General features: G+C 39.4%; 2 protein-coding genes across 2 annotated transcripts; both read right to left on the reverse strand.

The window, feature by feature from the left end:
- Positions 1-321: 321 nt before the first annotated feature.
- Positions 322-14,156, reverse strand: LOC145782216 (uncharacterized). The gene is made up of 18 exons (XM_082593990.1): positions 13,992-14,156; positions 13,452-13,553; positions 13,246-13,381; positions 12,626-12,833; positions 9,059-9,141; positions 8,890-8,967; positions 7,295-8,619; positions 5,690-6,718; positions 5,258-5,411; positions 4,769-4,949; positions 4,023-4,196; positions 3,670-3,768; positions 3,009-3,323; positions 2,518-2,619; positions 2,290-2,392; positions 1,861-1,994; positions 1,353-1,498; positions 322-973 (listed from the first exon to the last, which is right to left on the reverse strand). Exons 1-18 carry the CDS (start codon positions 14,154-14,156, stop codon positions 888-890), a joined length of 4,620 nt encoding a protein of 1,539 aa, XP_082450116.1. The 3' UTR covers positions 322-887.
- Positions 14,157-14,165: 9 nt separating this feature from the next.
- On the reverse strand, positions 14,166-17,759 carry LOC145781692 (uncharacterized; the record flags this gene model as incomplete). Its single annotated transcript, XM_082593365.1, has 3 exons — positions 17,623-17,759; positions 15,866-16,087; positions 14,166-14,297 (listed from the first exon to the last, which is right to left on the reverse strand). Coding segments are annotated over exons 1-3 (420 nt in total), but the record flags the coding sequence as incomplete, so codon positions are not given.
- Positions 17,760-22,475: the final 4,716 nt, after the last annotated feature.

A 22,475-nucleotide genomic window follows, 5' to 3' on the forward strand; every position in this document is an offset into this window, starting at 1 on the left:
AACTAAACACGGTCATGAGGAACTACCACATATAGCTCTTCGTGAGAGTGGTAGCCTACGCACCCTCTCAGGTGGAATATTGATCTGTATGTAGGCCTAGTAGATATTACCAAAGGCCGAAGTTGCAATTCTCCAGCGGAAACATCCTGCCAATATATTGCCTCCGGTGCATCACTAAAAATCTCAGAAGGATCGCAATAATTGCAGGATTCTAGATAAATCGCAATCAAGCTGGATTCTTGTGAGCTACCTTGCTTCAAGCAAGACTTCTTTTCTTGAATTTTTAATTCACTCTCAGTCTGCTCAATTCTGAGAATGCAATATGATAAACACCCGATGTTTATTATCACCATGAACACGATTTGCCGCAAGTACTCTTCAATCCCAGCCAGGAAATCGGTGGAAAAAGACTGATCCGCTGGCCGGGGTAAACTAACACGCAAAGTTTAATAACAATGAAGAAAAACGTCAAGTGCACACAGGATTCGGGCATAACAACCTGGAAACAACACAAACGAAAAAAAATGATAACCGAAAACAAAAGAAAACGGGACAACAAAAACATGCCTTGGCACGCATCCATGCTGACATATGCTGTCAGGTTTGTTTTGAGTTATCACATGAAGGCAAGGCACATTCACAATTGGTTTCAGAGTGAATGCAAGGCTAAATTGATTCATCGAGAGCAAAGTCTCAGTGAGATCGGCGAAGTTGAAATTAGAAAGTAAATTACGTAGTGACGACAACAGTGGAAATGAATGCGAAATCGTAAAATCGAAAAAGCAAAAAATCCAGTCAGCTCTGCTGTAACTACAAAAAAGGGTTTTGACAAAAATACATGATTGACCCGAGTGTCTGTTCTCTTGTGCTCGCTCACTTCGTTTGCGCTAAGACCTGCGCATCGCTTGCCGGAGCAAGGTGTCGAAGTCATCTTCAGCCTCGTCTTGCTTCAACCTTGTTTCCCCCTCATCGTCTAGAATCACAGAATAACCACAAGCATTAAAACCAGTGACATAGCCAGGAAGAAATCTTTTTTTTGGGGGGGAGGGGGGCAAAAACAACTGTTGGCGGGTAAGCATTTTTTATTTGAAACAAAAGAGTTTGTTTAGAAATATAGCTAGGTCTAATGAATGCAGACGAACATTTATGAAACGTCATTCAACATGTAATGTCATTATCATTAAAAGAAACTTTTGTTTTGGGGCGATTGCTTCCCCAAGCCCCCCGTGGCCACGTCTATATCCCAGACAGCAAAATCTGTCAACGTTTCCAGACGTTGAATCAATGTAAAATGACGGATTTTGTTGTCTGGGATACTATCAAACCAAAGCTAGCCTCCTCCACATGCTCACCAAGATCAGCATAGTCCACTTGACAGAACTGTCGTCTTCCTCCATAGCACAGTACGTAAGTGGGTGACGCGTCACCCTCATTGCCGTGATCGATGGCCGACGTCGCATCGCAAGAGAAGCGAAACGTGACAAACGCGTAGCTGTCCCTGCAGAGGAAGAGATTGAGTTTGTGCATTGTACAGTGCGGAAGGTCTGAACCAAAACCAAAACACTTTTCACGAGGAAAAGGCTTGAAACGCGCTCCCAGAATTTTGGAACGCTTTATTGATTTATTCGAATAAATCTATTTTTCAACGTAGCCACTGTCGAGGTTAATGCACTTTTCCAGGGAGTGTTTTCATCGATTTAGGGCCTTTTAAAGAACTTTACAGAGCCCTTTGTATATCATGTTTTTTCTTGTCTCATAGCGTTGTTTGCCGTCTACGGCGGTTAGTTTGCTAATTCGAATACAAGCAGCAATTCGAGTAGTTCTAGGTGTTCATAATTCACACAGCGCTGTCACACTGACTTTCCAGTCCTGAAGTGCAGGGCCACGTCATCAATCTCGCCAAACTTGCAAAATCGCTGCTGCAAGAACTGCTTGCTCGTGCCGTCGGAAATCCCGCCAACGTACATGACGCGTCGCTGACGTATGGCTTCGTCCTGGAAAACAACCGAAACCGGTAAGCTGAAGAAAGCAAATTACACAGTGGGGGAAGTCAAGACGTGATACGCATGTTTGTGGCATCATAATGGCAAATTTCCAGACAGCAAAATCCGTCATTTTTATATTGATTCAAATGACGAACGATGGATTCAAATGATTGAAAAATGACGGATTTTGCTGTCTGGGTTTCTGATCAAGAGGGTCAGGTATGGTTTAAAACATCTTTTGTTCATTAAGAAAAATCGACAAATGCTCAATCGTTTTAGGCCATGAGCCGGTGAGAAAATTCACCTTTGTCTGTTGGATTTCATGCTTCTGTTTCTGTTTCTCCCATCGTTGTCGTTGACCCCATTCAGACTCACGGGAAGACGATCGTCGTCTCCGGTATCTGGACCTGGAAGAAGCGAGTTGCAAAGACGTTGAAATGTTTTTTAACTTTGCAAGCTGACCTCAATTTCGTGTCTAAAGATGAAGTTTCTCAATGGAGTCACGAAACAAAGAAATAAAAGGAACAATTACCGAGATGTTCTGTGATCGGACTCGGAAGAGTATCTGTCTCTCTCATGTCGCTGAGAACCATGACCACATCTTCCACTGCTTCGTTCGCGTCTCCAGGATCGTCTGGAATAAAGAAATTTGCAATCAAAGTGATCTAAAAAACGTGATGAACAATCTACGACCTGTCGAATTGTAAAACAATGTTGCCGGCAGTAGCCTGACAATATCAAAAACTAGCCCTTGTCTAAACTAAATATCTTAGTTTCTGTTGGCAAAAAAAAGACAACTTCATTAAAAAGAATGCAGTTTTACAACATTCTGGGTTTAACAAATCGTTTTTCAACTGTAACTCACTGCTGATATTAAAACGTCTAATTAGATTAGATTATGAAGTAGTTTCTTTCACTTGTTCCGCCGATGGTTAATGATTAAGCTATTCTTAAAACCGCATTTTCCACAGTCTTAAAAATAGAAACGTAACACAAACAAACGAAATGATGTAGATCACTAACCTTGGACTTCTGGAGCGTGATCTGGAGGAGCTCATGGATCTGTCGCTTCTTGGAGAATACGATCTTCTGTAAGATCGCCGTCGTTGCAATGGTGATCTCGATCTGGAATCCATCTCCGAATCAGAGGAAAAGCTCCGAGAAGATGAGTAGGAGTGTTCCGACGCGCCTCGCTCCGGAGCAAGTTGCCTACGACCGGACAGCAAGTAAGATGGGAGCTTGGAATACAGAATCCTGTCTGCATCCGATCGCTTTCCGCTCTTCCTATGCTTCTTTCGCTTCCTCTTCTTTCGTTTTTTCCTCTCCTTTCTAGATTTTCTGCAAAAATATATCTTAATAGGCTAGCAAAATAGTATATCAAAAGCAAACTAAAAGGTTTACTGTAATAATTAAACGCTTGATTGACAGACTGTGCTTTCAAAACTATAAGTTTTAGCGATCAAACTGAAAGCAATCTGACTTAAAGCGGAGCCATGGCTATTGGCTAGCCTTAGTAAACTTATGACAAATGCGGGTCACAAAATTTCAATAGATGTCGGATTCGAATATACTGGCTAGAACCGCATGCTTATGAGATTGCATGTGCATTGTGCAGGTAATGACATTATCTTTTGTTTGCAATCGAGATTAAAAAACATTAAAGATCATAAACAAGACAACTGACCTTTCTTCGTGTTGCCTTTCAAGCGTTTCCTCCGTCACGACGTCATCGGGCTCGTCCGGCGGTTGAGTGACAGTGTCAACTACGTGAGTGCGTCCATAGCTTCATGAACATCACACCTCGTTAGCAATAAAGTATACACGGGATTTTGAGTAAAAAAAAAAAAAAAAAAAAAAAAAAAGAAGTAGAAAAATCCTGAAAGCATGAAAAGTGATTTTAAAACCGGTTTCTTGAATTTAAACAATGGAAGTTGTTCAAACGGGTTCATCAGAAGAAAACAGCTTAAGTTATCACAGTAGCCGAAGCAAAGGTTACGAAATATCAGCTCCTAGTTTAGTACTCAGTTTTCAGTTCACCTGTAGTAAGAAGGCAATCTCGAGTAAAAAGTATCGTCCGTGTCAATCACGTTCCCGTCTGGCGTGTACTTGAGCTTGCTTGGAAAGCCCGAACCCTTCTTCTGCAGGTCGCCATCGATAGTGACTTCGTGTGCGATTTCACCGCTACTGCCTAGTATGAGGTCGTCGCTCTCCCTGCAATATCAACTGGTGAAGTGTCTTCTTTCGATAACTAGTGACTCCACAAGATAATTTCAAAATGGAATATGAAGGGGAAATTGGGAGCATTTATTTACAAAATAGAAATTTAACAATATGATATATAATACAGTAAAATTCGCCTACAGTGACATCTGAAGGGACCTTTCAAAAAGTGTCACAATAAAAAAATGTCACTACGGCTGAATATAATGCATTTTATAATAATAATAATAATGTTAGTTTTTATATAGCGCTGTATCCATCGCAGAATGCGTTGCTCTACAGCGCTTTACAAAGCAGACAGTGTCAATGCAGCCGTATAGAGGCGCAACTGAGTACATTATTACCCGAATCCACTCTATTACTCAGTGCCAAGCAGAAATTAGATTCAGTACCATTATTAAAAAGTCTTTGGTATGACCCGACAAGGTATCGAACCCATGCCTACCGATTCAGAGGCGGGCGCACTAACCACTAAGCCACCGAGCCGTTTGTGGATTTTCAGCTTACCAAATGTATTGGGAAGCTCCGGAGAGAGAAGCTTCACTAGTGCAAAAATGAAATACCTTGGGCCCAGCTTCCCACTGCTGAGGTAGTGAGGCAGCTTGTTGTACTGGATGTCATGCTCGGGATCACCAATCTCGTTACCGATCAGAGGATCGTTGCTAAGTTCCTTCAATCCCGTTCGGGAGGAGTGGACATCACTGCATCCCAGATAGACTCGATCGCGCATGCTGTTGCCTGTGTCTGTTGAGAGCCAATAGAAAGTAACTAACAATTCAGTGACGTGGCTCAGTGACGTATCTCCACTAAATTTATTGGTTGAAAGCGAAAAAACAAAAGTCGCGTAAAGGTAACTTGATACAGTTTAAACGTATTATTATCTCTCATTTGCATCAGACCAATCAATAAGTCCCTGGCAAATATACAAAAAAACAATACATTCAATAATTACAATAAAGCAGTTAACAGACAATGCTGTTGCGGAGAATTGTCAATGAGTAAACTGCGAATGGCACCATCGAAGTACGACGGAAATGTAGAACCAGACAAACCTGTTTCGTTGAGCACCTTCCCACTGTACATGTAGGCGGGCAACTTGTTGTAGTATTGCGAGTCGCTTCCAAGGTTATTGGCCGTCTCTGCTTCCTCGAGGTTGTTCTGGACTTTGGCAGATATTTGAGGCTGTTGCAAAGTGTACACTAAGACCTGGAAATGCAAAGAGTTTCAAAATAACTTGGTAATTTTGAGACAAAAAGAATGAAAACACATGAAGTAATGAAATTAAACCAACACTCATGCTGGAATTGATGCAAAAAATATACAAACCAAAACTGCTGTAAAAACACTAAAACAACTGCAGCATATATGTGACATTTAAATATTAATACATTTACCAATGCCAATTGTTGTTATAGTTAGATGATAAGTTACTAATAAAAACGAAAAAAGAAAGTCTTCAAATTGAAACAAACGATTTGTCTTACCTCTTCTTGGTTACTCTCTATGATGTCTCCCGCCATCATTTCAGCAGCAGCCATGCTCCTACGGATTGGTATGTCCTCCGGTTTGTGGGATATTACATCTTCTCTCAGATCCATCACTGCACATTGAGTCAATTCTTCGGACCTTGAACTCGACGATGAAGCGTCAGAAAAAGCTGGTGAAGACATTACAGCAGCAACAGAAGAAACATAGTCGTGTGACAACTGGTTGACTTGCACTGATTGACGACTTTCGTTCCTGGCGACTCTATTACAGATTTCATCCAAAGTGTCGCGAACTATCAACTGTGTGAACTCGTCAGCGTACTTGTCTTGGTTGTCCACATCGGTGATTGGCTGCTGATCAATGATCACTGGAATGCGTGAAGGAACAGCTGTAGCTGAGCCGACAGCGCTGCTCAGCTGCTTAGAACTGACTGGCTTGTCAACAAAGATGTTCAAGTAGGGATCTTGAAGGGCGGTCAACACTTTATTGTCGGTTTGAAATTTCGGTAAAACCGTCGGTAGCGGGTAAGACAACCTGCAAGAGGTTGGATTATCCTGTGCAGAAACAACGGGTTGGCTTAGAACGGAAGGGGAAGAGACAGGCTGAGAAACCGAAGCGGGTATTTTATTTAACGATGGGCCGGATTGTTCTTGGGCTGGCTGCTCGGTGACGGAAACGTTTGTAGATCTTGACCTTGATCTAACTTTTCGCGGCGTCTCTGCAACAGGAGCTGCTTCTTGAGGCTTTGACAGAAGACTAACTTTGCTCATTTCGTTCTTTTTGCTCATGTTTTGCTTTATTTCGTGTATCAGCGATAGAGGGGAAGGAACACTTAAGCTTTTCTTGCCCCCTTTGACAGTTGGCTGAACACGGCTGGTAATGGCAATGTTTGACGTGTTCATCAAGGGGCGAGTGTCGACGACCGATGGCGCTGTGGAAGCCGGCTGCTTGGACTTCATGTTGGTTATAGTCGCTAACAAACGCTGCTGCAAGTTTGAAGTTTCTTTTTGCTCCTTAACCTCTCCCTACAAAAGATCGTCACAACGTGAACAGACGGCAAAGATTCCAGATAGCAAATCAACCGTGTTTTACATTGATTCAACATTGATGCAATGTTGAATCAATATAAAAACGGTTGATTTGTGATCTCGGATGCAATCTGTGATCTAGACACCAATTTGCGAAAGAAAAGCGTTAGTTCAACGTGTAGTAATGTATCGCTCTCCAGCTAGCAAAATTGGTCTCATAAACGTAATTGGTCTTAGTTCAATAAAAAAGGATCGATTTTGCTAGCTTGGTCCGAATAGCACTAAAATAATCATGTTCAACTAATTACCAAGTTTTGCACTGATTAAGCATTGCAAGCGCTTTAAATCGTTTAAACTGTTGCAGTTGCGCGGCGTTAAACTCATAAGATAACCTTAGAAAAGTTAACACATAAAAGCATGATTTGTGCTACAAATTCACAAACACACAGTTAGTTTACTGGTGAAAAACTTTATTGATTTATTTTTAATCTCATAACCAGCAACATGGTGAATCAATTATTAGCGATTTGGAGAATTTTTATAAAAACAGAAGTAGAATTGAGAGCGTATTACCTGTTGTTGCTGACGCGCAAGCAAAGTGAGGATTTCCTTCAACTGGCCGGTCACTCCGCTCAATATGAGCGATTTTGTTTCGACGCCAGCATTGCTTGAAGTAATTAACTTGAATGTCGGTGAGGAATCTGACGTTTTCTTCCCCTCAGGATTGCCACTAGCTTTCGCTTTAGTGGACGCCACCTGCTTGGGAACCGCTTTTGCAGAACTCCATTTCTCTCGAGAAATCGACTTCAGAGCTGTCGGAAGGGGTTTTGTCTTCTTTACTGATATTCTAGGATCGTTTATCAATTCACTGAAAGAGATATTGTCAGCATTTTTTGGTTGCAGTGGAGGATTCTTTGCAGAAAGAACTTGACTTGTGACAGGAGACATCACAGTTTTTGAACCAGATGGCTTCTGCGTCGTGGTCACACACGGCAATCCAACCACGTTGGCTGCACTGGCTCCGGTGGGAATTCGTATCATGACCAACGGCTTGTTGGCTGACAGATTAGTCTGTGATGACGTCACGGCGGCCGTGTGCACTTTGCCGCCACTGTGAATCTTAATGAACGGCTGCGAAGGAGCGATCGGTCTCGACTGTTGCACCACAGGCCGACACGATGACATGGCCACCGTGACCGCTGCAGGAGTGACCGGTATTGGGGTCTGGCTGACTTGAAGGATTTTTCCGGTCGCGTTGTTCGATCCGGTCAGCGAGTTGGATATCGCGGCGTTTGCGACCTGCTGACCGCTTTGCAACTTGGCCAGATATTCTTGGAACTCCTGTAACTTGATGGGATTTTGAACTTTAGTCTGAGTTTTGATCGCAGCTATCGGATCAACTAGCTGAGTGACTGGTTTCGACAGTTTCTGCTTCACGACGCCGGTGCTAGTAGTCACCATGAAATTGTTCACAGGGCGTGCTGAACCCCGTACGATCTTAGGTGACGTTGTCGGGCTGTTGGGTGCACTTCTTGTGCCCAGCCGAACCCTTTGAAGGTATTCCTCCCATTTTAAAACCTTGTTGTTGCACGGCGGCTTTGAAGTAGGCACTTCAAACTTGTAATCAGACGATTGCGTGCTTGCTAGCCCACTCGCTTGGATGGCTGCTGAAAGCACGTCCTGATGACCAGTTGTAGATTTGTCGGTGTTGTGCTGGCAATAGTCGTGTTCAGCAGATGGCCGATCGGTGCATTGCTTGCTTTCAATGCCCACCCGCGTCACGACGTTCGGTTTCTTCGTCTCTTCGTTTGCACGCAAACGCTTTTTCGGCAATGGGTCGATCAGCACAGCTCCCCTTCTTTTATCTGCGGAATGACCGAAAGTTTTTCCGTCGGCTTCTGCAAAAACACATAGATGCTACGTTAGTTGCATCAATGCTACGTCATAGATGCTTCGTCAGTTGCGTCAATACAGCACCATCTGAAGAGTTACGTTGAAATAAATCGATCTATATTTTTCCCAAACAAAATAATCACCTTTCTGACAAGCTTAAAATGTCGCTGCAATTCATTAAACGACGCAATCAAGGCTCAAATCAGCTTGCAAAAAGTGGGTCACGTTGCGTCGTTTCAACGTCGTCTTGCGAAATGGCAACTTACTACACTGACCTGAGTTGAGATTCCAACCTTGGGAGCGTTCAACTTCAAACATGTCCAGCAAGCTGTCAGCGTCGGGAGCGACTATCACTGAAAAATATATCAAGGCATCAACTATCAAATCAAGGCATTGGTTGTAAAGAAATTGCATGTTTAGATCACAACTGCACGATTGCTCTACCTCTTTCGGATTCTTTGTTTGTTTTGGACTTCAGTATTGTTGACGAACTCACAATTGGATAGACTTTTGTAACTTGGGATTTTCTGCCACGAAAAAAAGTGGTTAATTACAAGCAAAAAATCCCTCATTGATTGCCATTGAGTATTTTACTATCAAAGACAAAACCAATTGCGATCACAAGAAAAAAAAATGGCTGCAATCAACCACGCATTAATTTTCTCACCAAGTGGCTTCGTTAAGACCAAAAGCACTCGTATAATCAACTAGCTCAGGAATTCCCCACTAGGGGGGAATTTTGTAATTTGTAGGGGGGAATTTGGCTTTACGATTGTAAAGCTATTTAAGCCTAGTAAGTTGGCCTAGACTAGAGCTTTAGAGCGTGTTCAAATCACTTTTTAAATTAATATGTTTTCACACACTAAAACTTTGTGATTTCATATCTCTCACTTAACAGTTGAGAGTATCAATAGGTACCGCAATGAAAAGATTGAATTTGGATTGCGCGCTTACGAATTCCTCGCAAGCTGGGTATTTTAGCTTTGTCCTGTAATCTTAATATCACCTACATTTTAATGTTTGTACACACTGTTAATAAATATTCTCACGTTCCTCACTGTATCTGTGTAACATACTGAATATTCGCCGCCCCAGCGTTATGCCAGGATCTGACAATGCTGAATGATGAAAAGCTGATGCCTTCCTTCAAGATTTTCCCCATCTGGCAACACAGAGGCACGTGCCTTCGTGTTGCAGTTGCAGACAGACAGGACAAGGCAAATTGCAGAGTTTAGTCAAAGCAGGGCCGCCAATTGCCATACCAGTTGCATATAAGGCATCGTTCAGTAACCGTGTCAGTAATACGACGATGTAACACAGCTCACGAAATATTTATATTTTAGTTAGTCTTATTTGTACAAAACTCAACTGATGGTGAATAGACCAAAGTTTGTGTCAGCAAGTCAACGGTGATATGACCATTAAATTAGTGCTAGATCACTGGTAATTGACTTGTCAAAAAGCAGTTTAAACTTCATTTAGGCTACTAAAACTAGGGATTGTTAAGTGTGAAGCCTCCATTATGTCTTCAAAGTTTTGTGCCAGTGATCACAAAGGTATAATGTTGTATACTGTACTACTTTAATGCTATGCCAAATCTTTCAATATATCTGTAGGCTATAATTTTGATTTGATCGCAGCATTTACTAGTTGAGGTAACTTTGCGTATTTATTCGCTGCTTGTAGCTGGGTTTCGCTACCTTGGCCAGTAGAAGTAATTGTAGCCTACATGCTTGCTTCAGATAAAAGTTTGTGTTCAGGAATAATCAATGTTGTATTTTCTAAATTGTGTTTCTAAATTTTTCTTAGTAAGTAGGCTAAGCAAAATTTTATTCAGCAGCGTTGAAAAGTAATTTTACCCTAAGTCTTACTTAACATGAGTGTCAAAAAAAGAAAACAAACAATTCATATATTGAATATGGATTTACATGCATCAATAAAAATGGAGAAGAGAGACCTCAATGTGTGATATGCAATAAAGTTCTGTCAAATGATTCTTTGAAACCAACTAAGTTAAAACAGCATTTACAAAATGTTCACTCACAATATAAGGATAAAAGTAGAAGCTTTTTTGAGCGTCACGCTTGTGCTTTGAAAAAGATGAGACTAGATTCAAGTGGGACATATTATGAAACAAATACAAATTCAGTAGAAGCTTCTTACTATGTTGCTTTGGAAATAGCGAAGCATAAAAAGCCACATACAATTGGTGAAGATTTGATAAAACCTTGTGCTTTAAAAATAGTTGAACTTATGCTTGGAAATGAAGATAAGAAAAAAGTTGCTGCCGTTTCCTTATCAAATAATACAGTTCAGAGAAGGATAAAAGACATGGCTTCAGATATAAAAGATCAAGTTATGCAGGAGATTAAGTCTGCTGCATGTGGCTTATTTTCGATTCAACTGGATGAATCTACTGATGTGACATCGTGTTGCCAGTTAATGGTATTCGTAAAGTATGTCCATTCAAACGCATTCAAAGAGGAGCTTCTTTTTTGTTCCTGTCTTAAAACAACAACGAAAGCTGTTGACATCTTTGAAAAAGTTTCTTCTTTCTTTAAATCCGAAGATCTTTTGTGGAAAAACGTATGTGGGTGTTGCACAGATGGAGCCCCAGCTATGTTAGGAGCTAAATCTGGATTTCAAGCTCATGTTAAGAGCCAAAGTCCAAATGTAAAAGGTATTCACTGTATGATTCATCGTCATGCGCTGGCTTCTAAAACGCTTCCTGCTCTATTACGTGAAGTACTTGATCAAACAATTAAAATGGTCAACTTCGTTAAAGGAGGAGCCCTTAACTCTCGATTATTTAAGGAACTGTGCACTGACATGGATGCAGACCATCACGTACTTCTTTTTCATACAAATACTCGATGGCTTTCAAGAGGAAATGTTACCAAGCGAGTGTTTGAGCTCAGAGACGAGCTTAAATTATTCTTTGAGCTTCAAAAGAAAGTGGAATTTGTTTCATCACTGAATGATAATAGATCGATAAGATGTCTTGCTTATTTGGTTGATATGTTTGATTAATTGAATAAACTAAATCTGAAGATGCAAGGGAAAAACACCAATATAATACTATTTAAAAAATGCTTTGGAAGCTTTCACCAGCAAGCTTGATAATTGGAAGAGAAAAGTTAGAAAGAACAATGTTGCAATGTTTGAAGAATTATCATCAGTTCTGGTTGTTGATGGCAAAGAACAAGCTCTTCCAGAGTTGGAAAAAGAATTGATTTTGCAACATCTGACAGCATTAGAATCAGAATTCATTCGATATTTTCCTGAAATTAATGACGATGAGCTTTGATTTAATACGAAATCCATTCACTTTGTTGGTGGAAAGAGTTCCCGATAAATTGCAGGATGAATTTTTAGAACTCAAAACGGATTCTTGCGCAAGAGACTTATTCAGGAAAAAATCAATCACTGAATTTTGGCCACTGATGTGTAATTCCTATCCCAAAGACCCAAAGTGGCAGAGAGAGCTATTCGAACTATCCTTCCGTTTGTCTCCACTTATCTGTGTGAATCAGGTTTTTCAACTCTTTTGCAAGTTAAAACAAAACAAAGAAACAGATTGAACGTGGAGAATGATATTCGCTGTGCTCTTTCCAATACTCTTCCACGCATTCATGAGTTATCGAGACAGAAGCAGTCACAAGCTTCACACTGACTGTTAAATGCATCATGACTCTTATATTTTGAATATATTCTTTGAATAAAATATTTATCAGCAAAGTTCATGATTAACTATTTTAGTACAAAGAGGAATATCATAGGCTAAAGAGCTTATAACTAGTGGGAGTTTAATTTCTGTTCTAACAATTACATTAAAATATTAATGTAAACGATATTTTAGCAAACTAAATTTGTAGGGGGGGAATTAGATTTGAATATCGACTAAAAGGGTGCACAGGATAAAAAAGGTTGGGAACCACTGAACTAGCTGAAGCGAAAGCAATTGTACTTAGAAAACAAAGAAAAAATAACACGGGACTGCCTAGTGCATACTTTCCAGTCGAGGTAGCTACGAGTGGTGCTTTGATGTTCTTAGAAGAAATGCTCGTTTGAATAGATGCAGGTTTCGCTACGAGGTCTCTCTTTGCCTTGACATTTCCGGCATCAGACACAGGAGAAGCCACCCTGCTGGGTGGCGCGGAGCAATACTGTCGCATGTATCGGTTGACGTTAACAAGCTTTGTAGTCGGTTTTGCTTGTCCTGAAACCGAAACTAAGTTTCAGTGAGTGCAGTTGCCACCTTTGCACAACTGTATTGATTTTAAATGTACTACAGTAGCAAAGAAGAGCACTTTGAAACTTAAACTCGCAAGTCGATAAAGTTGACAACGTTTCCAGAAAGTCGTCCGTAATACAATTGCTTACATTACGTATGTCCCAGAACCAATTTAAAAAGCAAAAAATAGAAGCCGTAATCGCAGATGCAAAAAGATTCTGTCCAAATGAAATGAATTTCCAGATGGAACGAAAATTTATTTACATCTAAAGTACTTTCAATAGAGAAGATGCACCTGAAAAGGCATTGCTTGACGCATACATGAAAATCTTTAAATGTCTTTTATTACTTCATTTAAAGTGCTGCGAAAAAAGATAAAGGCGTTAAAATAACCAACCTTTGGGTTTCTCGCTACCCGGGCTTTCGAGATGTTTCAATAATTCCGTGAAAGGCTTTTTTGCAACTTTCTTCTTTTTCTTCATTTTCCTACTCAGTTTTTTCTCTTCAATTAGATTACCCGAACAACTTGAAGCCTTTAAAATCAATCGAAATTTTATTTACTGGTTTTATTGTACAAACAAAGATACATGATGAAGAGCGTACCTTTGGCAACACTGGTTCGGAAGAACTGTGATCGATACCATTGCTGCCAGAATCAATTTCCTTTGGATAGTTTTGATGAGGATTGAGCAAAAGCTGTTTTAACTGCAAATGAGCAAAAAAGAGCATGATAAACTGCAGCTACAGACTTTTAGGTCATCAAACTATTACTGCAGCTCACAAAACTACTACACGATGTGTGCAAAGCCAAGTGCATGCAAATCGGGCAACTGCAATAGGTTGGCTCCGCGACGGAAAGGTCGGGAATCACAACACTCTTGCGTTTATGTCAATACTATACTGTGCCCACCTAAAGCCTACGATCGCAGAACGTTTAGAGGTGCGCTCGGGAAACTTCGTGAACTTTCGGAAATCTAGTTCGTAAATTACCCATCCCTCTCGAAAGCAGTCGGGACAAAATCAATCTCCAATAATTTCACGATATTTACTTGTAAAAAATTTATGGCAATTAATACAACGTCACACCCAAGATTGCAAACCCATTGAAGTTTCAAAAAGAAAAAAAATCTATACGATATGTACCATAGATTCGTTTTCCAAATTCCTGTTTGCATCTTCGGGCGGAAGCGAGGAGGAGTCTAAGGATCCGTTTGAAACTTCATCAGCCAGAAGAGTGGACGGTGAAGACATATCTTCAGTTTCAACCGATTGCCCCACATCCACAGTGACAGGCAATGTGGTATCCATGAAAGATAGAGAGTCAGCTCCCTGCTGAAAGTTATAGTTGCTTGGAAACATATCTAGTAGAACTCCACATTCAAATTGATCTTCCATGGACTGAAGTGCTTCCATAAGTCCAGCTTCGTTTTCTTCAGCAAGCTGTTTGTTCTGTAAATATTCGAAAGCATAAGAACACATTAATTGCTTGTTTAGTATGGAGCTATCTTTATCCCAGAATAACTTTTCACTGTACCAACAACGAACAAGAGTACAGTAGCTTCATAACTCAAAATGCATAGCTGAAGTTCACAGGAGTTACAAAAATCGTTATGTGAACAGCCTTTGGAATCTTGTTCTGTAAGAGTGTTGTTGAAAATTGAATACCACTTCATGGTTGAAGCTAGCTGGGATGCAGCGTCTGATCATTGATCAAAGCAGAAACGTTTGCATATGTTGTAGGTTTGTCCTTCTGTATTTACGTCATTGCGCATCATTTTTATTAGCAAGTTGCTCTCGATTGTAAACCGCATGTAATAGTGCGAAAATATCATAACAAAGCGTAACGTGCATGGGTGGATTATGGATTGTTATGGACAATCGGACATGTGGATTGATTGTAGATTATGCTGTCGCATAACTTTCAAGGTGTTATTTTTCCTGCTTACCAAACAGATACTAAATACGACGACTATGTTAATGCGCATTCTAATCGGAGGTACATTTTATTCACATAACTGGCGTTGCATAAAGACAATGCGAACGCATTGTTCGAGCGAGTGTGCGAGAACATTCATTGATTTATCCTGCAGGCTTGGACATTTGTTGACCTATTTTTAGACTAACCTAACATGGCAGCATACTACAGTACTTGTAATTTTAAAGCAAAAATTTGGTCTCATAAAAAATGTAAGCTATCCTTGAACTTAAACGGCATCTGAAACGATAACCTTGGTGAGCTGCGGAATAAAATAGATATGGTATGCAAGTTGATGGCAGACAGATAAACATTAGACTATGGACAGAAAAACAAGAAAACCGACCTTCTTTCTTGTCATATGTGTTCTACACATGGCTCGGTTTTATACCAAAGTGTTAAACATATATCCTCACAGCGATAGTAGGTTAGGACCTCTAACTAGGCTATGCATGCACAAGTAAGAAGTGTGAGCAGGTCCTTACTGGGGTGTGGGGCTATAATCTTAGAAATGTCACAGGATCAAATCATTATGATTCATCAAATGTTTGTACCAGACCTCAATTTATTTCTATTTTGGCATATGTGACACCTTGTTAGCACCACTGTCACTCTTTCAGCGCTATTAAGCATGGGAGTTTTGTAAAAAATCCTCTAAAATAATCATCCTACTCCCATTCTTGTTTGAAGCTCCGCTTTTCCGGCAACATTAAAAAGGTCAATTGTCAATTTGATAACTTTTTTATCCTTGCTACTAGCTTGAATTTTAATAAAAAAAAAACTTTGTAAACCAGAGAAAAAATGTTAACAATTCAGCCAATTCTAGTGTTGAAAATTAGCCAAATGCGGATGTAGTTCAGTATACCCATGAGCAAAAATCCCTATTGCACAAATATGATTGCAATGCAGCTTTGCTGCTACTGTAATAAAACAATAGTATGTGAAAAAAGTTAAACAACAAACAAGAAAGTGGAAATTTGTTTGTTACCGGTACTTGAAAATAAAGTCCAGATGTAGCCTGCTTAAAAAGACAATGCCTTACTTCAAATTCAATTTGGGACTGACACAATCTGTTTCGCAACTCCAAGTGCTCCCTGCACCAAGCTACATCGTCTGCATAATCAATGCATGATGAACATGATGCAGGAGTCTGAATGACGTCACTTGCATTTCCAACATCCAGCAAATCATTGATGTCAAGATAGTCTTGGGACGCATTCAATGAAGACATAATTTCATCAACGTCCAACAAACCAGCATCAAGCTGAAATGTAAAAACTAAACATGAATACCTGTAAAACGAGTAGTAAAAAAAAACTACAAACCATGTACAATTGTACATATTAAGTTACCTTGGAAAGTTTCAGGTTTAAACCAAAAAATAAAATGCAAGTGACACATAGGTTCTTTGCTCGACATTTTTGTTTTTCAAATATATATTTTACTTTATAACTACATTAATAGTAGGCTAGTCCCGCTTCAAAACCGGACGACTTTGGGCTTATAAAACAGGTGGGCCTGGCCTATTGACCAAAGGACAATTCTCTGACACTCATACACATTCAGTAATTCCGGACCGGACCAAATTGGGCTTAACTGGGTGGGCCTATTTACCATGGTTTTAACAAGCGGGGAATACTGTATTGAAAACAACACAAGGTAAATTACAAAATAAATATATTTTGAACATTGCTATGCGTGAGCACTGAGCACAAAAACCTCCAGCATCTTTCCAAGCATGCAAGACATGCAATTGCATTGTTCCATACACAACACCTCAAAATAAGCAAAAGTTATCACATATACAAATAATACTTTCTCCGAAAAAGGCTGTCTCCGAATCGGGATTTATCCGAATCGGACTCTCTGAATCAGATTCTCCGAAACAGGCCATTCCGATTTCTCGGAATGTAAGTTTGCCATAAATTTACGTAGACGATTAACTTGACAATACAAGTAATTTGAAAAATACCACAGGCCACTCAAAACCTTCCCGCGGGCCACGGGTTGGACACCCCAGATCCTAAGTAAGGATGTACAACACGGTGCATAAACCAGGACACAGTCTATGCCCAATGCCCATGATTATTTATGTTGTCTTCTCAAGTTACTGGTTAACTCTGCAGTGCAAACGATGATTATAAGGAGAACTAAGAAAATGAAAACAATGAGCCATCAGAGCAGCATTGGTTTGGCATACCTTCCAGAAAAAAGGCAAGTACAATGCACATTTAAGCATGTTGTTATCAAAATAAATTTGACCCTTAACCTATGGTTTTCGTATAAATGATGCTTATCTTTCACAAGTCATATCAATATATGCTAGCAATGCAAACCATGCAATAATATCTTAGTTTTAGGATATTTATTAGCCTAGCTTTTTTATATACGAATAATTACTATATGATACTATATAATTAGAAAATTAATTTAGTTTTTTAAATTCTATAGAATTTTATCTTTTTGTGCCAAAAACGTAAATAAACCAAGTATTATCGTTATCGATCTTGTGATTAGTGAACACGTTTTTTTTTCAAGATATATATAAACAAATTTTGTTAAACAAAAATGAAAATATAACCTTAGTTGTCATTCCTTGATGCTGGTGGCAAAAAAAAATTGACAAAATAAACATGAAACTAAGCAACTTCACCTTCACGTTGCTCTGCAACCAGCACATTTCCCAACATGCCAGAAAGGTATAATAAATTCATCATACTTGATGCACAATATGCCTCAAACAAAATACATTGACTTTCAAGATTAAAGACAATATTCATATCATAGTACATCACATACCCATGATGAGTTATTGTTTGGTCCATCTTGGTTCAACGACTGACTGAGGTCAAATATTTGTGACATGATATAGTAAGGTATGACTTAAATATCAACATTAAATACTACATTGCAGCAAATTTTAAAGCTGTTTCAAATTATATATGTGGCTAGAAAAGCAGGTACATTGCATAAAGTATTTTAAAATGAAATTCCCAGCTGATACAAAAACTAATTTCTAATAAGCTTGAAAAGGTCTACAAGCATTATAGGCCAAATATCAAAATCTAATTATTGATCTTGACAATACAAAAATATCCTTTGAGCAGAGAAGGCCAGTAACTGAATTTCTGACCTCTGACATACCCTAACAGTGATATGACACTTATTTGGCACAATTATCACAACTTGTTCGTTAGCTTGCCTTGTCCCCCGATTTCGTCACCCAAAAAGATCAAGAAAAAAAATACAACAGAGCCGAAGTCGCTGATCGAAGTTGCTGCAAACATTTTAAGATTTTCCCTTAAAAAGATTGAGAGAAAAAATACAGAAGCGCCGAAGTCTCTGATCAGAGTTGCCGTTGCCGGAGTTGTTATTTTGAAATACTGGATATATACCAAATATAGCCTCAATAGGATTGCCAGATAAGGAATTCTGCCCTAATTTGAGAAAAGTTTAAAGCTGTTGAAAACAAAAACTTGGAATTTTTTTTAGTCCTGGGCAAATATCAAAACCCTAACCTTATTGTTAACTCTAACCCTTACCTTAACCCTTCATAACTTTAACCCTAACTCTGGCAACACTTGATTGTAACCATGGCAACAAGTGGGTAAAAATAGCCACTTCCTAAAAAGAACAATATGTATAGATGAAAACGTTCGCTTTCTTTTATTTTTGTATTACACTGTGAAATGTTGTATTGTTGCTGAGTTATGTCAGATTATTGTTTCTACTGTGTATAATACCTTTCAACAAGATGTGCTAAATGGTCTGCAAAGGTGAAGTTTCATAAATCATTGTAAGAACGTACACAACTACCACCTAACGTAAAACCTCCAATCACACTTGAAAAGCTCATACACAGCAATCGTTCCACACTACCACTAGCCACGTGGACAGTCAACTAAACTATGTTTGTTTTCAAAACGTCTGTCGCCTTCCTATTCAGTCACTGGCAAGCGAACTGCGAACAGAAGAGTGGTAGAAAAAAGGCTTCAAACTCTCCACATAATCCAGAAAGCAGGTTTCCGTTTTCGATATCGTTCTAACGTCTGCCGACGTCAAAGCGTAAAAAATATTAAAGCGTCAGCGTCAACGTCGCATGATTACAACAGGTGAACGTCAGCGAAGCAATAAATCAACCAGTTTGTCGTTGCTTTTACTTTCATATTCATCTGATGAACGTTACAACTAGCGCTAGAAAGTTAGAAACGATTCATTGAGAAACTGATTTACCCAGCCAGCAAATCAGTTTTTTACGTTGGTTCAACGTCTGAAAATGCACACGCGGAATCAACGTAAAAATTACTAATTTGGGTGCTGGAAAGAGCAACCACAGATGTGTGAATGCCAATTCAAATGTAAAAAAGACGTCACTGCGTATCGCTGGGTGGTACCAATGCAAACCAACAGAAAATCATGTATTTCATGCAACCAACGCCGCTCGCACCATCTGCACGTGTTCAGCCAACCACGTGGATAAGATGATTTGTCAAGACAGTTCGCGCGAAATGAAAAGCTGGCAGAAACCGCAGGGCATTCGCGATCTCGCCACCAGCAGCAGTAATTAATTACGACCATCGGATGATGCAGAAAAAGCGATACAATAGCGTATGGATCATTCAAGGCTTTTATAATGTAACCAAGGCCATAATCTAACCTACAGTAAATGCACAATGTATTGTTTTGACAATTACATTTACACTGCTTGTTTGTTAATTTTTGGCGTTGTTGAAACAAAATAAATTTACTTGACTTGACTATAAAACAGAAACAACATCAATTGACATGGCAATGACAAATATTACAGATCGTGATTTCAACTAATAATTCTCATTTACATTTTTTTTTTTTTTGAAACACTTGTTCCAGTAACTAACTAATTTTGTGGAAGTTTAACCCAAAAAACAAACTCATTGTGATCAAAGCTACAAACTAAAAACTATTGCCCGGTGACGTATTGAAGCAAAGCAATCCAACAACAGAACGATCAAATGCTTTTTCTTCTAACTGGCAAGCAGACGTAAAATCAATGTAAAAATACGACTTATCAATAGTGTTTTTCAAAATGACCTTCGCATAGGAGTAGCAAAACGAATGCTCGTGTCACCAACGAAAAAGAAACCTTCGAAAGTGCAGCATCTGTTATGTAACAATGACAAGAAAGCATTTCCCTTGAAAGGGTCTGCATTATCGTGAGACTCTGACGACGAAATCATTTCAGCACTAAATCATGTCAATTCCATTATTTTTACTCTGCCAAGCAGAAATGTTGAAGGGATTTTTGTCATGAATTATTGCATCCAATCGGTGCCTTTGAATGGAGAACAATCTTTGAAATGTCTTGCTCAAGCGCACACTTTGAGAGCCGAACTCACGCCACTTGATCTTCCGGTTTCTTTGAGCACAAAACCAGGCACTAAACTAAACCAACTGAGCTATCGGGGAAGAAAAATTTAACAACACAGACAAGCACAACAAAACAGTGAACTTATTAATAAACCGCCAAGATCAATAATAATAGTTCATACTGTTGATTTTCACGCAGAGCAAATCTTACGTTTTCACAGAGCTTCCGAAACTGTGGATTGCAACTCAGATAATTGTCACCAAGACATCGGGGTCCAGGGATGAATTGCGAACATCTACGTTTTCACAATTAGTTTACATGGTTACAAATACAGTCGCAATACACTCTTTTTCAACAAGTTTCAGAAGTCTACAATTATCTTACTAAATTGTTCCGCCAAATCACCTTGGATATTATCGCAATATTGCTTTCATTTATTTTGTCAATTTCCGTCTTATTTGAGCAGTAATTTCATTTTCAGGTGAAAGACTGCTATTGCTTCATAGGCTAGGCCTAAAGTCTGCCAAGAGGCTTGCCTTATTAACGCAGGCGCAGAAACGCTACACGAATGCACTGGAGATCAAATGTGAACGCTTAGCTTGCTAATAGTGAAAATACTCAAATTGCTCATGAATGATATGTTTTTATATAGCGCTGCCGCTGTATCCATCGCGGATATGGGTTGCTCTTAGGGCTTCAAAGTATAAACGTCTCATGCTCATGCTTTATGACCAATAAACTCATGCTATAAAACTATTAGTCTTTAACGCTTGAAAAATGAAAATTCTTTCACTGCTGGTAATTTCGAAATGTAATCTGTACTGTTGTCTGTATTAGAAAAGCTGTAGAACCAATAGCGAACAATGAAACAAAGGACTGAAATTCAATATCACCACCTCCATGAACGTCATTGTGATTTCACTGTTATGTCACACACTACGTCACAATAAAACACACGCAAAAGGCGACACATGACTTTATGACGTATTATGTTATGTAACAATGACAAGAAAGCGTTTCCCTTAAAAGGGTCTGCATTATCGTGAGACTCTGACGAGTGACGACGAAATCATCTCAGCACTAAATCATATCAATGTCATATTTTTACTCTGCCAAGCAGAAATGTTGAAGGGATATTTGTCATGAATTATTGCATCCAATCGGTGCCTTTGAATGGAGAACAATCTTTGAAATGTGTTGCTCAAGCGCACACTTCGAGAGCCGAACTCACGCCACTTGATCTTCCGGTTTCTTTGAGCACAAAACCAGGCACTAAACTAAACCAACTAAGTTATCGGGGAAGAAAAATTTAACAACACAGACAAGCACAACAAAACAGTGAACTTATTAATAAACCGCCAAGATCAATGATAGTTCATACTGCTGATTTTCACGCAGAGCAAATCTTACGTTTTCACAGAGCTTCCGAAACTGTGGACAGCAACTCAGATAATTGTCACCAAGACATCAGGGTATAGGGGTGATTCGCGACCATCTACATTTTTACAATTTGTTTACATGGTAACAAATACAGTACATTCGCCAAATCACCTTGGACATTATCGCAATATTGCTTTCATTTTTTAGGCAATTTCCGCCTTATTTCAGCAGTAATTTACAGTGAAAGACTGCTATTGCTTCGTAGGCTAGGCCTAAAGTCTGCCAAGGGGTTCGCCTTATTAACGCAGGCGCAGAAACGCTACATGAATGCACTGGAGATCAAATGTGAACGCTTAGCTTGCTAATAGTCAAAATACTCAATTGCTCATGAATGATATGTTTTTATATAGCGCTGCCGCTGTATCCATCACAGATATGGGTTGCTCTTAGCGCTTCAAAGCAGACAACATGCTCATGCTCTATGACCAATAAACTCATGCTATAAAACTATTAGCCTTCAAACGCTTGAAAATTCTTTCACTGCTGGTAATTTCGAAATGTAACCTGCACTGTTGTGTTGCCTGTATTAGAAAAGCTGTAGAACCAACAGCGAACAATGAAACAAAGAACTGAAATTCAATATTGCCACCTCCAAAAACGTCATTGTGATTTCACTGTTACGTCACACACTACGTCACAATAAAATACAGGCAGAAGGCGACACATGACTTTATGACGTAGAAAAGGACATAAAGCGCGCGATGCAAGACCGGCGTTGCGCAACACTGGTTAAACAATAGCTCCTTTCTCTGGTATGATAATAATGTACCAAATATTTCTCTGGCGTGACTAGTAGTGCAAATGAAACTTGCACGCTACGAGTTGCAAAGAGTAGACCTACCTTACTGTGATTCCACACAAAAGT

The sequence above is a fragment of the Aplidium turbinatum genome, chromosome 13 (assembly GCF_918807975.1).
Source record: "Aplidium turbinatum chromosome 13, kaAplTurb1.1, whole genome shotgun sequence".
Classification (NCBI taxonomy): domain Eukaryota; kingdom Metazoa; phylum Chordata; class Ascidiacea; order Aplousobranchia; family Polyclinidae; genus Aplidium; species Aplidium turbinatum.

Excerpts from the sequence above, each read along its gene's own strand:
- LOC145782216 (XM_082593990.1), bottom strand. The coding sequence starts at position 14,156 with ATGGATACCACATTGCCTGTCACTGTGGATGTGGGGCAATCGGTTGAA. Across the intron at positions 6,719-7,294 it reads TTGCGCGTCAGCAACAACAG|GGAGAGGTTAAGGAGCAAAA; the intron begins GTAATACGCTCT and ends GATCTTTTGTAG. Across the intron at positions 4,950-5,257 it reads GAAGGTGCTCAACGAAACAG|ACACAGGCAACAGCATGCGC; the intron begins GTTTGTCTGGTT and ends GGCTCTCAACAG.